Source organism: Chaetura pelagica, unplaced genomic scaffold (assembly GCF_000747805.2).
Source record: "Chaetura pelagica isolate M959 unplaced genomic scaffold, ChaPel_1.0 scaffold135, whole genome shotgun sequence".
NCBI lineage: Eukaryota > Metazoa > Chordata > Aves > Apodiformes > Apodidae > Chaetura > Chaetura pelagica.
This window is the reverse complement of record NW_009953649.1, coordinates 2,020,354-2,035,698: the sequence shown is the minus strand read 5'-3', so window position 1 is coordinate 2,035,698 and position 15,345 is coordinate 2,020,354. Positions and strand designations below refer to the sequence as shown.

Sequence of the window (15,345 nt, the reverse complement as noted above, 5' to 3'; positions counted from 1 at the left end):
TTTTGAAAAGTGAATAAAGTTTCAATGTGTTTTGTTATAAAAACTCTGTGGCTTCAGTCTGCCTTAGCATAAGAATTCTGTTTCTGTGGGAGTTAATTTACAGAAGGACTTTTTTTGTTTTGCCAACACAAAAGAGAAACAGATTGTGAAAATAAAATACTGAACCAGGATGCTGCTTGGTGTGTAGAGTAGTATCAGTTTCTTACTGCCTGTGTTTTCAGGAATACCAAAGGTATGCATGAAGTGGAGTGTTTTTTCTGGAGGATAGATCTTTGCAAATGTTTCAGAAGAGCATCTGTAACTGCTGGTAAAGTCTGTCCCAAAGTTCACTTGCTTAAACATTGTTTGCTCTATGGACCATAACTTAAATTCTAGTATGATGGGAGTTAGAGTGCCAAAGAGGGTAAGGTAGCATGGTTTCTTACCATATTAAGAATATATGAATGTATTTCACGTGTTCTGGCATTGCAGAAGAGAAACAATGCCTTCAAATTTATTTATTTGTTTATTTATAGAAAATGGAATAATCAAAACAGACAAGGTATTTGAAGTAATGCTGGCTACAGACCGTTGCCACTATGCAAAATACAACCCATATATGGATTCTCCACAGTCTATAGGTAAGATCGTATTGGAAAAACAAGGTTGTTCTGATTTGCATAACTGTGACTGCCTTTGTCATATATATATGTGTTGAATGTGAACATATTTATTTTAATTTTGAAGCTTCTTTTGTTAGTTTGTTCAATACCTTTTATCTGAGTTCCACTTTCTAAGTTAATTTAACTGGTATACTTTGATACATCAAAGTAGATAGATGTTCTTTAGTCAATATGTGTAAATATGTACTTATTTTTTTAACTACAGTAATTTGTGGTGTTGCACGTGATGTTTAAATACTTAAAATTTATTTGAGAAACAGTTGAGGTCAATGTGGGGTTTCTTAAACCTTTACATGAGTTGTTCTTTTTTAATATGAATACTTTAAATGCAGAGATCTACTGGCAGGACAGTTTAGGACGGTTGTTTCCCATCCAGATCCCAGGTTTATCTCTCCAAAGCAGGATAATTAATTATGCAAATGTATTAATTTCTTATTTCTTTATTAGTTTTATCTTTAATACTGGGTGTTGAGAATTATGAACTGTATTAGGATTTTATTAGTTGTATAGGTATATTAAAAAATCTTATAGGATACATACTCAGTTTATATATGGTCACCGAAACAAATACATGTGAATGTCCATAGAATCATAGAATGGTTTGGTTTGGAAGGGACCTTAAAGGCCACCAGGTCCAACCCCCCTGCCATGGGCAGGGAGGGACACCTCTCACTAGACCAGATTGCTCCAAGCCCCATCCAACCTGGCCTTGAACACTTCTTGGAATAAGGTATGCACAACTTTTCTGGGCAGCCTGTTCCAGTGTCTCACCACCCTCATAGTGAAGAATTTCTTCTAATGTCTAACCTAAATCTCCACTCTTCCACTACAAAGCCATAACCCCCCTTGTTCTTTCACTACATGCCCTTATTAAATGTCCCTCCCCAGCTTCCCTGTAGTCCCCCTTCAGGTACTGGAAGGCCACTTGTAAGGTCTCTCTGGAGCCTTCGCTTCTCCAGGCTGAACAGCCCCAGCTGTCTCAGCCTGCCTTCATAGCAGAGGTGCTTCAGCCCTCTGATCATCTTTGTGACCATCTCGTATTCCTTCATGTTTTCTCTTGGGTGTGTGCTGTTTGCAAAATATGTGAGGATGTTGTCTCCAGAAGTTCCATAGTCCCACCACATCAAACTTAAACTAACAGATTTAGGTTTTTACATAGGTATTGAGTGAAAAGGGCATTCAGTTATTATGGAATACATTATTTTTCTGAATTCAACATACTTGATCAAGCTAAGGCAATATAGTGACAAAATGGAGGTTGTAACTGAGATCAAGGATAGAACTTTATTTTCCCTGTTCAGAGATTACATGGCATAGCTTTAAGATGATGTATGTTACATCACTTCTGAAGTAGAGTACCTATGTTGGGGATGTGTGTGTGTGTAGTTCCCTGAGTGAGGATGACAGTTAAGGTATTGCCTTTTACAGTCAAGGCAATAAAGATTGTAAGGTTGCTGTCTGAACAATGATCCATGTGTTCTTCCACTCTCTTCTTTTACAGGTTTCCAAGCAACAATCAGTGCTCCACATATGGTAAGCTTTAAACATATGTGATTAGTGTAGGTGATCTTACAAACTTCCAAATGCTTCTGAGATAAAATATTTATTGTAGCAAATTCAATGAACTGTTGATTGCAGTGATGCTGTTGTGAACTGCCTACTAGGAGGGCAGAAGATTGAGCATGACTTTTCTTGGAGATGCATAGTGATAGGATGAGGGGTAGTGGACAAAAAAATGCAATGTGGGAAATTCTAATTAGTTTCCAGAGAGAAAAAAAAATTCCCACTGATGGTATTGAAGCACTGGAACAGGTTTTACAGATTGTGGAAATTCTATTATCTGATATACAAAGAAGTTGAGTGAGCAGGTCTCTCTGCAGCCTAATTTAAATTGCTCCTGTATTGAAAGAGGATTAGACTACAGGATTTCCAGAGATCTTTTCCAACCTAAATTACTGTGTAATTTATAAAAGTAAAATAATTCAGGAGTGGATGACATTGTTTTCCATGGTATAGTATTTCTTTAATGCCTTTTAATTCTTTGGACAGGAAAAAAAACCCCCACAACATTGTACACAGATGGGTTTTTGCCATGTGGTTTGAGACCAGGTCAGTCATGACTGAGCGTTAAGAGAGGAGTTCAGTATATGAATCTACCACAGACATAATTTTTCTATGTTTCTTTATTTGAGATGGATTAATAGAAGCATATAATTTGTCCTTGGAAGGTTTGAAACGTGTCAAAACATAGTAAAAGTCTGCTTATCTTTCCTAAAAACTACCTAGTTCAGTTAGAATTTACTTAGTTATCAGGAATTTCATATAGAAATCTTAAGTATTCAAAGAAAGACAAAAATGGAAGTACGATGGCTAAGGGAGAAAATGAGAGTAACGTTTTCCAAATTTTAATTTACCTAAGTCATTAGCTTAGAATCACTGTATGCTTAGCACTAGTAGTGTGTGAAGTGTTAGAGCAAAAAGGAAATGTAATCAAATGTTAACAAGAAATGTTCCAACAAGAAATGTTCTAATTGTTTCTGGTTTCCAGCTGTGATGGATTAAGATGTAAGAGTGATAACCTCTGTCTCTGAAATACACAAGAATGAATTGTTTTTTTGATATGTGACCTGAGCTTATAGATGTACTGGTCTGCCATGTAGGAAAGCAAAACTCATAGTGTGTCTGTAGACTGTTGCATTTTGTGTATGAGCCTGGCTATCTGCCTTTGTAAAAGATAACTTCCTTTTCCTGCTCTGTAATTCAGCAAGTGTGCAGGTAATAGAACAGGTAGTTTTAGTAGTCATTTTACTTTATGCTCCAGAGCTGCCTTCTTCCTAGCTAGCCTGCAATCTATATATCATACTTGTGATTATAAGCTACGTTCTTTATTGGTCATATACTGCCAGAATAGTAAGAGCCACCAGGCCTGAGTAGAATTAAATTAATTTATGGTGTCTCTTCCTAATAATGATATATAAATTGAGTGTGTACTAGAAACTTGAATGGTCAGTTGAGTTTTTATCTATATATACTAAAAAGAATTTAAAAAAAATACACATACACAATCTGTTGACATCAAAGAAATAAAAATTATTATATCATGTAGTTAACTCCTCTCCCCTTCTTTTTAGTAATAGAAAATTATTCTAAAATTTCTTACATGAATCCTCAGTGCTTTGCCCAAAATTGCTGAATAAGTGAACATATATTGGGTAAAAGAGACACTTAAAATATTTTTATGTTTTCTGTCTCTGTCTTCTTGTCTCAGCATGCATATGCTCTTGAACTTCTGTCTGATCAGTTACATGAAGGAGCCAAAGCACTTGATGTAGGATCTGGAAGTGGAATCCTGACAGCATGCTTTTCACGAATGGTGAGATACTTAGTTTAATCACTTGACCATCAGAACTGCCTGAACTGCAGTGTAACTATGAATTAAAGTGAAAAAACACCCTTCCTTCTTACAGTGGACTAATGGATATTATATAGATACTTTTATACACTTACAAAGTAAATCATATAATATTATACAAATATTAGATAATTTCCTCTCCTGGGTGTAGTTAGTGCCCATTTCTTACCCTAGATTATACTAGATTGTTGAGTTAAAGGGCCCAGTAAATTGTGTGATAGTGAAGAAACTACCTAGAGGGGAAGTTTTTTTTCTTGATTACATTTTAGTGGTTGCTTAATAACATGAAGGAAGGTGGTGCTTGTCTTGCCCAACCCATTTTTTACATTGCCTTGTGTGGCTGTGAATGCTCTCATCATGATCAACTGTTATTTCTTCCTGCTATGATTAGTGAGACTTGAAAGAATCCTGTTTCCACTTTTTTTTTTCTTTGTTAATATATTGTGTGAGCATCACTATAAGTATCCATTTAATCTTTTCAAGGTTAGATATGAATTTATATTCCTTTTGCATCTTCTCCAAGTAATTTAATCTCTGAGTTGTTCAGCCTATAAGGAATTCTCTGTGCTTCCATCTATCTCACTTCAGGAAAATCAGAGGGAAAAAAATTGTTTTGTGATGACTATAACTACGGTACTGTTAGACTTATTTATGTAATGCTATATAATCAGGTCTTCCTTTATCATTGCTTTATAACTAGCAGAGACCTTCATTAAACTGCCAACTAGATTATTATTATTTTCTTTCTAAGAAGTTAATTTGGAGTATAGTAATGAATTCTCATATGGGTTTTTTTGCTACTTAGTTTTCTGTTTGCAAGCATTAATCTGTTGAGCATGATCACTTCTGGTTTCCTGTGTTGAGAACTGGATAAGGATGTTTAGGACTAGACAATGCACTAGCAAAAGTATTTGTTTTTTAAGTGCTAGCTGTGAAATTTAAAAAAAAAAAAAAGTACTTGAAATAAGTTAATCTAACTGCAGTTTAGAGGAAATCTGAAATGTTGCTTATTCAACTTTCTTTCTATTGCTTTTGGTCTAACTTCATAGTCAGTAGTCAAGTGCTAGTAGCATGCATGGGAACTCCAATCCTACAAGTGTTAAAACTTTTGTCAAAGTTATATGTATTTCTCACTAAAAGGTTATGAATGGGTAGAGGAACAGCCTTTTTTGATAAGACATGATAAGTTGTGGTTCTGCACTTTTTTCTTTTAAAACAGCTATATAAGAAAAGCTGAAACTAGCTGCACTGAAGTTGGAATTGGCACAAAAGGGAAATCTCTTTCCAGTGTTACTGAGGTTAATCACACTATCTTTTGATTGTCATATGAATGTCATGTTCCTTTTCTGAATCCTCCTTGGTAGCTTGCCTTACAGACATGTTTTGTGAAATGTTGGAGAATTGCTGTTATTCTGTTTGATAGCATTCATATTGTGAAGTAAGCATCTTGCTTCAGCCACTTGAATAAATATGTCAGGCAGTATGTGCTGCTCTAACTTTCTCTAAGAAGTTCTTCCTAACAATAACAAAAACCTGAAAGTAGTATGTTTTGGAGAATGATTGTAAAGTGGTTTGCTATCAAAATTCAGTTGAGGATGTGCTTACTGGATCATATAGGATTTTGCTTCTTAGTGTATTTGAGATCTAGAATGAATAGCTTGCATTTGTGGCATGAATACCTGAGCGTACATGGATGTCCTGACAGCTTTACTTCTATTTTACACCTATCATTTGTGGTAGTTCTGGGAAACTTTTATTTTTAGTTAGACTAGTAAAGCACCTTTAAGATTTTTGTTTGGGTTTTCTTGTTAAGTTCCTGTAATGAACTTAGCCATATGACACATAAACTTGAGTTGATTAGCTTTTCAAGGTTGCTGACAAATTAAATCGATTGTAGTTTTCAACCTGTAAGTACTGGAATTATAAAAGGAGTGGAGTGTATTTTTATTCGCAACAGACCATGGAGATCCCAAAAATTGTGCCACTTTGCTGTTGTCTCAATTTTGCATACTTCAAAGTTTCAGGGTAACAGACAAAGGTAACTGATGAGGATTCAGAAATAGCAAAACAGACTATGACATGCAGCAGGAGGTTCTCTCACTTTATATATGATGTATTTCATGTTATGACCATTTTGCTAAATTTTTATTTCTGTGATGTTACCTTTTGGGCTACACTGGCTCTTTTGCCTCCTTCTGGTACAACAGACTTCCAGACATTCCTCCAAATAACAACCTGTGGTTGCTGTAGTGAAAACTTGCCTTATCTTGCTTTATTTCAAAGGCTACTCTGGTGGTCTTCCACTTGAAGAAGTAACACTGCTCTTTTAACACAGGACTTGTCCATAATAGAACAGAAAAAATCCCCATGATATCAATAATCAGCTATTAATGTTCCATGTCTTAGCATCGTAAAAATATAAGATACAGGTATGTAACAAATGCATTCAAGTATGTCCAAAGACAAAGTTTGTATGACAAGATGGACTGCTAGAACATATTCTGCCATTGTGCTTTTTAAGCTGGATTATTTTTTAAATGGTCAGATTTTAGGATGTGGATTCTTTTTCTCCTTTTTTCAAAACTGGAATAATTTATCTGGATTAAACACACAATTCCAGAAGAGATACCTGTAATGCAGAAGTTTTTTTAGTAGGCCTTTTTTTGAACTCAGAATACACAGATCTTTTGTGACCTTTGGTGAGTTATGAGCTCTCAGAAGTTCCACTTTTCCTGTAGATGAGAGCTGTAAATCTCAAAGTAGATTAATGAATGCAAGGGGTAGGTGGAGTGTAGTTTGTCCCTGACTGTGAATTGCTGCATTTGCTTCTGAAAGAATGGACCTCTGGAGATAGCTTAGACTAAAATGCATGACTTAATATTTTCTTTGAAGTAAGGTCTTCTTTAGAAAAACTTTAATCCCTAAGTAAGCTTATTCAACATGGAAGGAGATTTTTTCTTGTCTTTGTCCTTGAAGTTGTAACTTTCTGTTGCAGGTAATGCAAACACTTTTTATCAAATTTAACTTCTAAAAATTCAGAGAATAAATACCTGATAATAGCATAACTTAACTGAATCACATCTCAAAAATATGACTGTAACAAGTATTTATAAGACTACTGACAAACTTTAATTACCAGTTGCTTCTAGCAGTCAGGATGTGTCACTCAAAGTATTTTTAATAACATTGCAAAAATATACTATCACTTGTCTGGTTTTGTTTTTATTTTAGAGAAATGGGCTCAGGAAATAGAAATACTCATTCTATAAATAAATTAAAAGTAGTAGAAATTATTCAACTGTATATTTTTATTCCAGGTTGGTCCCAAAGGACAAGTTGTAGGAATTGATCATATCAAAGAACTAGTAGATGACTCAGTAAATAATGTCAAAAAAGATGATCCCACATTGCTGTCTTCAGGAAGAGTGAAACTGATTGGTGAGCATCAGACTGATATACTTATTAATTAAACTGATATTCTTTCTAGCAGCTTGGTGAAAATGATGAAATTGGATGTGATTATAAATTCTAATATAAGAAGTTAAACCAAAGAAAGAAGACCCAGATGAAAATTTTTAAATCCAGGTCATCTTTAGGCTTTTGAAAAATACCATCTTCATACACTTTTGAGAATATGACTTCTGTTAATATTAAAGAATGTGTAATCATTCTATTAGAGAAGCTTACAAGGAAGTATTTTCTGGTGAAAATACTTTACATGCTGAAGGTGTGTCATGCCATATTTTCTATTTAAAATTGAGTTTAGATTCACAACTTTGCTTGAATAAATGTACTGTCATGTAAATCTGAGAGTTTTAAGAAATCTGCATTCTTCTGATAGAGTAGTTGAGGAAGCAGCACACAAAGAGCCTAGTGAAAAAAGTACTAGATTGGCAGTATGCATCACAAGTGTATTTCATTTGTTTTTAAATTGAAAAGTATTTGTATGTTATGGATGTGATTAATTGACACCAAACTGATTAAATCAGAGTTACCGAGGGGAAGTAATGCTACAATTATACAAGGACAGTGAATTGTTTGAAATAACATTTTTTCAAAAGAGAAAGGTGCAAGTTTTTTGTTTTGTTGAGATTTTTTTTTTGGCGGCCAGGAGGAAAGCATTCACTTAATTATCTTTCTATTAATTCAGTTTTAAAAAGAAGTTGAAGGTCTGGATTATTTTGAGACTTCTTACAAGAGTGCTTGGAAAAACTATTACGTTGTGGTGTTGGGCTCTTAATTACCATTTTGATTTTATTTTTTTTTTTGTAAATGAATGACTTTTCTAAATCTTTTTAAAATAAGCCAGTCAACACATGTACAGGGCTATAAAGTTCCCCTCACTGAGAGCCCTTATTTCTTAAACCTTCTTGAAGAAGAAGTTACACTGAGATTGTTTGGGCTAGAGAGGGAAATAGGTGGGATAATTTCTATTGTTGCTGTACCAAGAGCAATTTGGACTTCTGATTATACCTGAAACAAACTCTGATGCTCTTGGGAGTCTAGAATTCTGAGTAAATACAATCTCTGTTATGTTTGCCTGTGTCGCAGGATGGCTGAGAGCCTTTGGAATGGTTTTGTTGTGAGGTACATGTAAAAAAAGTACAGATGGATGAGTAGCAATTTTGTGAATTAGGTGAAGAAGAATGTTTGAACTGTGCTGGACTCCTGGGAGCTCTTTGATGTGGAGCTACAAGCCAGACAGAGCTGTTTTTTAAAACAAAGCAAACATCTCAAACACCCTCCTCCTCAACACATACAAACAAAAAATCCCTGAGTTGATTGGTCATGGAAAATGTATGAACTATGACTAGATAAGTCAGTTGCTGGCTTTTCTTCAGTGTGCTTCAAGCATTCTCCATGGCGTTGTCACACCTTGGATAAGCCATAACTACATTTCAGAAGTGTCAGCATTATTTTGGGGTGACTCAATAATAGAACCGCACTGAGAACTTGGAGTGGGAGTACTTAGGGCATGAGCTTTGGCATGGGGGTTGGACTCAATGATCTCCAGAGGTCCCTTCCAATCCTTATCATTCAGTGATTCTGTGTGGACATTTTTTTGCCTTTTTTGTGTGCTGTGTTTCGGTTTTTTTCCTTAAAATTAGGATGGTGCCTTTGAGGTGAATCTCTGAACTGTTTCCTGTTATGACACTCTGGCATGAGAGTACTCCTGGAGAGCACAAACTTTGATTCCTTTTGGATGAAACTGAACTGGGTTATGTGCTCTGAGAAGCAACATTGGGCTAACAAGACTAGAATGAATCTAGAATGATCATTCTGAAAATGCGTATGTTGCATGGACATCAGATTCTCAGCAAAAAATATTTTGCTGTACAGATCTGCCCCTATTGTACTGCACTATTTGCTGATGCAGGCATAGCCAGAGGGTATGAAGCTATTCTAACCACAGTGAAGTAGTTTTCTTCTGTTTCTGTGTTCATGCTACAACTCTCTGTGACACAGGTCTGCATAGAGACAATTGAAGGCTTGAGTAATGTGATCACCAGATCAGGTCTAGATACAAGAACAAGCTACAGAACCCTTTTATGTGAGAAAGTCCTGATACTACTTCCCCCCGCATCACCACCCACCACCATAATTCCTTCATTAACAAGCTACACGTAATGAGATCTGAATAGGATAGGAGATGGGATTCAAGATGTAAGCACAGGCTTAAAATTTGGACTGCTGTTTCCCCTTGAACACTGAATAATATAATAATTTGTATCACATTGTATATATGAGTGCCAACTTTTTTTTTCCCTCTAAATCTGGCTATCTAAATGTGTGTTCCCATTGTGGGTGGATACATACTTGACTGCTCTAGCAGTTGGTGGATGTTAAAAGGGAAGAGCCATGCTGTGCTTTATTCATATAAATTAGCATGTTTTTTTCTTTATGTGAATGTGTGATGGTAGCTTTGGTTAGGACTATGGATTTTAGGAGAAAAGAGTTTAGATGCTTTGGGTCCTTTTTACCACTGTCAGTGAAGTGATAAGCTGTGCAAAAGTCACATTCAGACTTCTCTGGGCAGTTCAAAAGGTGCATTTAAGTCTCAAAATATATGCATTCTTCAGAAGACAACTTAGCAGTTTCTTTTATAGCTGTTTCTTCAATTTAGCAATCTCTTCTTTTGCTAGCAGTACCAGAGATTACTGTTTCTAATGCCTACTGCTCCATCTTAGGAAATGAGGGTCTATCTCCCTGTGTAACCAACATAATTCAAAGCAGTATCTGTATGGTTGAGCTAAAGTAGTCTTTCGCCATTGCCTGCCCTGATGGAGCAGTGGCTTGATACAGTAACACATCATTACTTCCTCTTTAGAGGAAAAGCACGATGCTACTAAGATAGAAGCAAATATAAATCATACACTTAACTGCATTCAGGTGATTGTTCCAGTAGAACCCACTTTGGCAGACTCAGAGAGATTAGGTCCTGGAAATACTGCAACTTTCATTATTTGCAGCAGTAAGAAAAGCTAACTTAATGGAATTGGTGGTTGATAGGCATGAGTTCTCTTGAAGCAGTGATAGTTCTTGCTTGGCAGCTTGTCTTTGGCCCCTGGTTGAAGCTTGTGAGGGTCAGAATTGATGATATGAGGAGCTAAGTCACTGAGCTAAGTCACTGGGGCTTCTCAGCTACTGAGGAAGTGTGCTCTTTCCTTAAGGTGCTTAAGCTTTGGGTATAGAAGGTCCTTGCAGGGTCTTGCTTCAGGACCTGATATGAAAGATGACAAACTCCCCAATTTTAGTTGTTTTAAGGAGCTGTCCTGATTTTCCCGTACACTCTTGTGTTGTTACTGTCCAGGTGGCTCTCCCTGTCACTGAGTTCAAAATGAAACCTGCTATGGCCATCATGTTTGGTTTTTTGCTGCCTTGTGAGTTGTTGGAATGCAAGAACCTGACAAGTTTTCAGCCTCTGGCAGGGGCTTAGAACTACTTTTGACTCATTCAGGTTTTAATTAAAGCTGTGGTAATAGTGATTGCACGAAAGTCAAACCTCAGTCTGAAGACAGGATTCCCCAAACAACTACTTGTGCTGAGCAGAGGACTGTTCATTAGCCTTCTAGCTTATTCTTCATGACTGATTACTGGGCCTTCTGCACTCACCAAGTGTGAATTTATGAATAGCTTAGCCTCGTTTACTTCTTTTGTTCCTAAATAACTCCAGAGAGAGCTTGCTGAACTTGCTCTGAATGTCCTAGTGGTTTCCTGTAAATACTGTGTATTCAATATTCACAGCATCTTCCTTCAAAACAACTTGGGGTCTTGTTTAGTTGACTACATTTCAGTGGCTTAAAACCCCAAATCTGTTCCTGTTTCATCCTGCATAACTGGTATGGTATGAGACGTCTGTATCAGGGTGCTTCTGATTTCTCCACTAAAGCTGGAGCTGCATTGGTAGCCCTCTGAATAATTAATTACTCTTAACATCTTCCAAGCAGCTACCTGGAGCTTTAGCCACAAGTCTTACCTGGCTATCCATGTTAGTCCAGCAGTTGTCTGTAGGAAGGAAGAAAGAATGGTGAGACCCTCACGCTGGCAAAGGGGGATGCATTTGGATTAGTGTGATACTGCACTAATATAGCTGTGGACTTTCATTCCAAAAGGTTATAGATGTATTGTTCATATGAATACTTGCTTTGTCTTTTCCTCACCTTTGGAGTCTTCTAATATGTACTTCTCAGAGTTAATACTTTAGACTTTTGATTTGCATTATACTTAGGAATGTGTGTGTGAAGGCAAAGCAAAGCATGTGTTCTAATAGGGTCAATTAGGAGAAGAGTGGAATGGTAGGGCACAGAAATACTTAAGTATCTTTTCTGGGTGGACCATATGTATCCAAGAACTTTTGTTATAAATCTAGGTTTTCTAATATCAGGTGCTTCAGTAGTATCTCATCTTTTCTAAGTTTACGTATGTATGAGAGCGTTTTGTTGCGTCTATTTTGCAATTGTATTACTATTTTTAAACTTACTTGATCAGGCTATTACTGCTCAGCAGAATTTTAGTTGAAATCTGAGCATGGCTATTTATCTAGCTATAGATAATGGCAGATCAGTTGTTTTCTTCACTCCTTTTGAAAATGTTTTAAAAAAAAGTGTTTTCTTGCAGTGGGAGATGGAAGAATGGGATATGCAGAAGAAGCTCCCTATGATGCGATTCATGTAGGAGCTGCAGCACCAGTTGTGCCCCAAGCAGTAAGCCTTTATGTTGTGTGTGATTCAGTAATCTCTTAGCTGTAAAGAACATTTTACATACATATGCATGTCAAATACTTGGTAGACTTGCATTACTGAGCATATCAGTGGGCTGGGTGGTATTACTGTGTGATGTGGACTTTGGGGTTGTTGTTTTTTTTGTTTCTGTTGTAATTTGGCTTCCTGATAGTTTACAAAAGCTGTATTTTCTAAAAACTGTCCTCCAAATAAACATTTTAAAATGACTTGTGCATAACCCTCTGTTACAGCAGTGAACTGGAGCGTTTTATTTAATAAATTAATTTGGTACTATCAAACATCAAATTACAGAGTATTTGTTTCCCAGTTTCCAAGGTGTTGAGCCTGTTGTAGAAGTATTGTGCTGAACTGAAAATACAGACAATGCCACGTGATCAGAGCTTTCAGAGTGGATACAGGGCAGCTCTTTACTAGAGGCTGAAGAGTAACCAGGGACTTTAGAGTGTACATACATAAAGTCCATTCCTGGAGTTAAGATTTTTTTTTCTCTTCCTTTCTTCATGTGAATGGGAATATATACCATAATTTTTATATGCTAGATACCAGTAAAGTTTTTTTTTAGTCTGAACCTCAGTGAGGAATACTGGAGGTCTGAGGTGCTATAGACAGGTTAAACGTTTCCAGACATTGGCTATTGTGTTTCATTTTTTATTTTATTTTGGAGTTGGTGTGTGTAGAGAGGTGTTCCCAGCAAAGTGTTGAGAGATGACAATTAAAAAGGTGCTTTGAAGCTATTATTAGTGAATAAAGCTGTTCTTAATTATAACTTTTGTTAGTAACAGGAATTATGATTTTTTTTCATGGTGTCTGGAAAGTACTGAATTTTCCTTGACACTACTGTGACTAGACTCCTATAAAAAAAACCCAACATACTCTGTTACTCTCATCACTTATTTTACTCATATTCGTACATTTTAGACTAGTTTCATAAAATGCTGTTCACAGAGTGAAAGAGGAGCTGTTGGGTAGCGAGTGTATTGCAGACAATTTACAATTATTCCAGGAAGATAAATTTTAAAAAAGTCACAATCTCAAATCTTACTCTGAGGGCTTAAGGGGAGATAAGTTATCCTAAAACTCTTAGACAATGAGCCTGTACTGATACACAATAACTATCAAACAGTTAGAACTAGCAATTTTAAAAGACTGAATTTACCATAAAAATTATTTGTGATTTATGTCTTTTTCCTCTGTTATGTAGAAACTAAACCTACAACCAACCCAGTCAATGAAATTATTTGACCTTCTTTTGGAATTACATGAAATTATTGTGAATATTTCTGCAATACCAGTTATACTATGTTGTGATACTCTCATTTTCACTGCATTTTTAAATTTTTCCAGATTGAAGTAATTGTCTACTGCATGATATTAGATAGATAAATTGTGGCAAAGCTATTAAACTACCATAATAAACTTTGGATCCAGCTTCTCTGAAGTGGCTGGTTACATTCTAATTTCTGTGTTGTGTTCTAGCTTATAGATCAGTTAAAACCTGGCGGAAGATTGATATTACCGGTTGGTCCTGCAGGGGGAAACCAGATGCTGGAACAGTATGACAAACTAGAAGATGGCAGTGTCAAAATGAAGCCTCTGATGGGAGTGATATATGTGCCTTTAACAGATAAAGAGAAGCAGTGGTCCAGGTGGAAGTGATTTTCTGTTCCACTTACTTCTTCCACACACACATGCAAGGTGAAAGGGTTTGAATTTTTAGCAGATAGACTGCAAGGCCTGCCTTTGCTGCTGTCGTTGCTTTCTGCCCCTCCATACCATGAAAAGTGACTCAGTCTGCATTATTATATCACCAAAAGGAGTTCATGCTACGTTTGAATTAATTTAAAAGCAGAATAAAAATATTGCATGGGTTGCACTTTGCCTCTTTCGGACATGTTTTCTTTAGTCTTTGGTGTGTTGAAGTTTCTTACTTGTTGTTTTGAACACAGTATTTTCTAAATTTAAACTGCCATTCTAATGAACTTTTTGTAAGTAGCTTGTCCAGTAATTAGGGTGAAGTGTAAAACACTACTTAAAAATAAACATTATTTTGAGCTGTAAGTTAGTGGTAATCAGGTGATCATTTTTTATTTTTCTGAAGTTTCACAAATGAAGAAAAATATTTGTAGGATCCTATGTGGGAAAAAAATCAGCCTCCAAGTAGCAGAGAGTGGAGAATGTAATCCCTTCTTCCCTACAATATAAATGAAGTTAAGTAGCGTTCAGAACATTTTCTCAGACTTTTAATAAAAGTCTGTCATCTGTCTCTGATGGGGACGTATTTGTGTTTGCCAACACTGTGATCTCTGAAGGCTTTTTCTAGAGGTAGTAAACCTTCCAATTTGCTGAATTGAATGGCCAGCGACATAGACATAACACAGCTGTCAGCTTAAACCATGCTAGGCATTAGTATGCGAATGAACAAAGCAGCAGTTCTGTTTTGCTTCCTGGCAGAAAATGCTTGTGAATGAATTATCTGTGCTAATGAAGTGCATGGATCTGTGTTGAGTTCTGAAAACAACTTTTGAGGGTTTTAACTCCTAACTTTACATTTTTGGGTATTTTCCCTTGATGTTCTGGAGCATAGCTTGTGATTTGGATACATGAATATTTAGAATTTATGTTATCAGAATGTCCATAAAATGTACAAACAAAGGAGTTTGCGTTAGTGCTGCTTCCTGAAACCTCATTTCAGTGTTTTGTGGATTACTGTATAGCCACCATATACAAATTACTCTTAGAAAAGTTTTAATGAGTTACTGCTTAGTTCAAAGCTTGTGAAGCCTGCTCCCTATTCAGATGTTTTGTATTTGTTATGCAAATTAATACTTTGTCCTTGAATATTTGCCACTATTCCCTCAGCTGGTACTTGGGTGTAAGGGTTTGTGGTCAGCTTCCCCCTCTGGCAAACGTGGTGGACTTCATTCAGATTTGGAGTCCACGCTCTGCTTGGTCTAGAAAAGAGAAGTATTCTTCTTAAGCTTGCATTTTTCCAGAGAGGTTTATATATTTTTCTGCATTTCCATCTGAT

At 36.2% G+C, this 15,345-nt stretch overlaps 1 protein-coding gene across 1 annotated transcript; it reads left to right on the top strand.

Moving 5' to 3' along the window:
- The first annotated feature begins 413 nt into the window (after nucleotides 1-413).
- Nucleotides 414-14,168, top strand: PCMT1 (protein-L-isoaspartate (D-aspartate) O-methyltransferase). The gene is given in 7 exon segments (XM_009999969.1): nucleotides 414-489; nucleotides 492-620; nucleotides 2,164-2,195; nucleotides 3,931-4,035; nucleotides 7,392-7,512; nucleotides 12,193-12,278; nucleotides 13,794-14,168. Coding segments are annotated over 7 exon segments (729 nt in total). The 3' UTR covers nucleotides 13,974-14,168.
- Nucleotides 14,169-15,345: the final 1,177 nt, after the last annotated feature.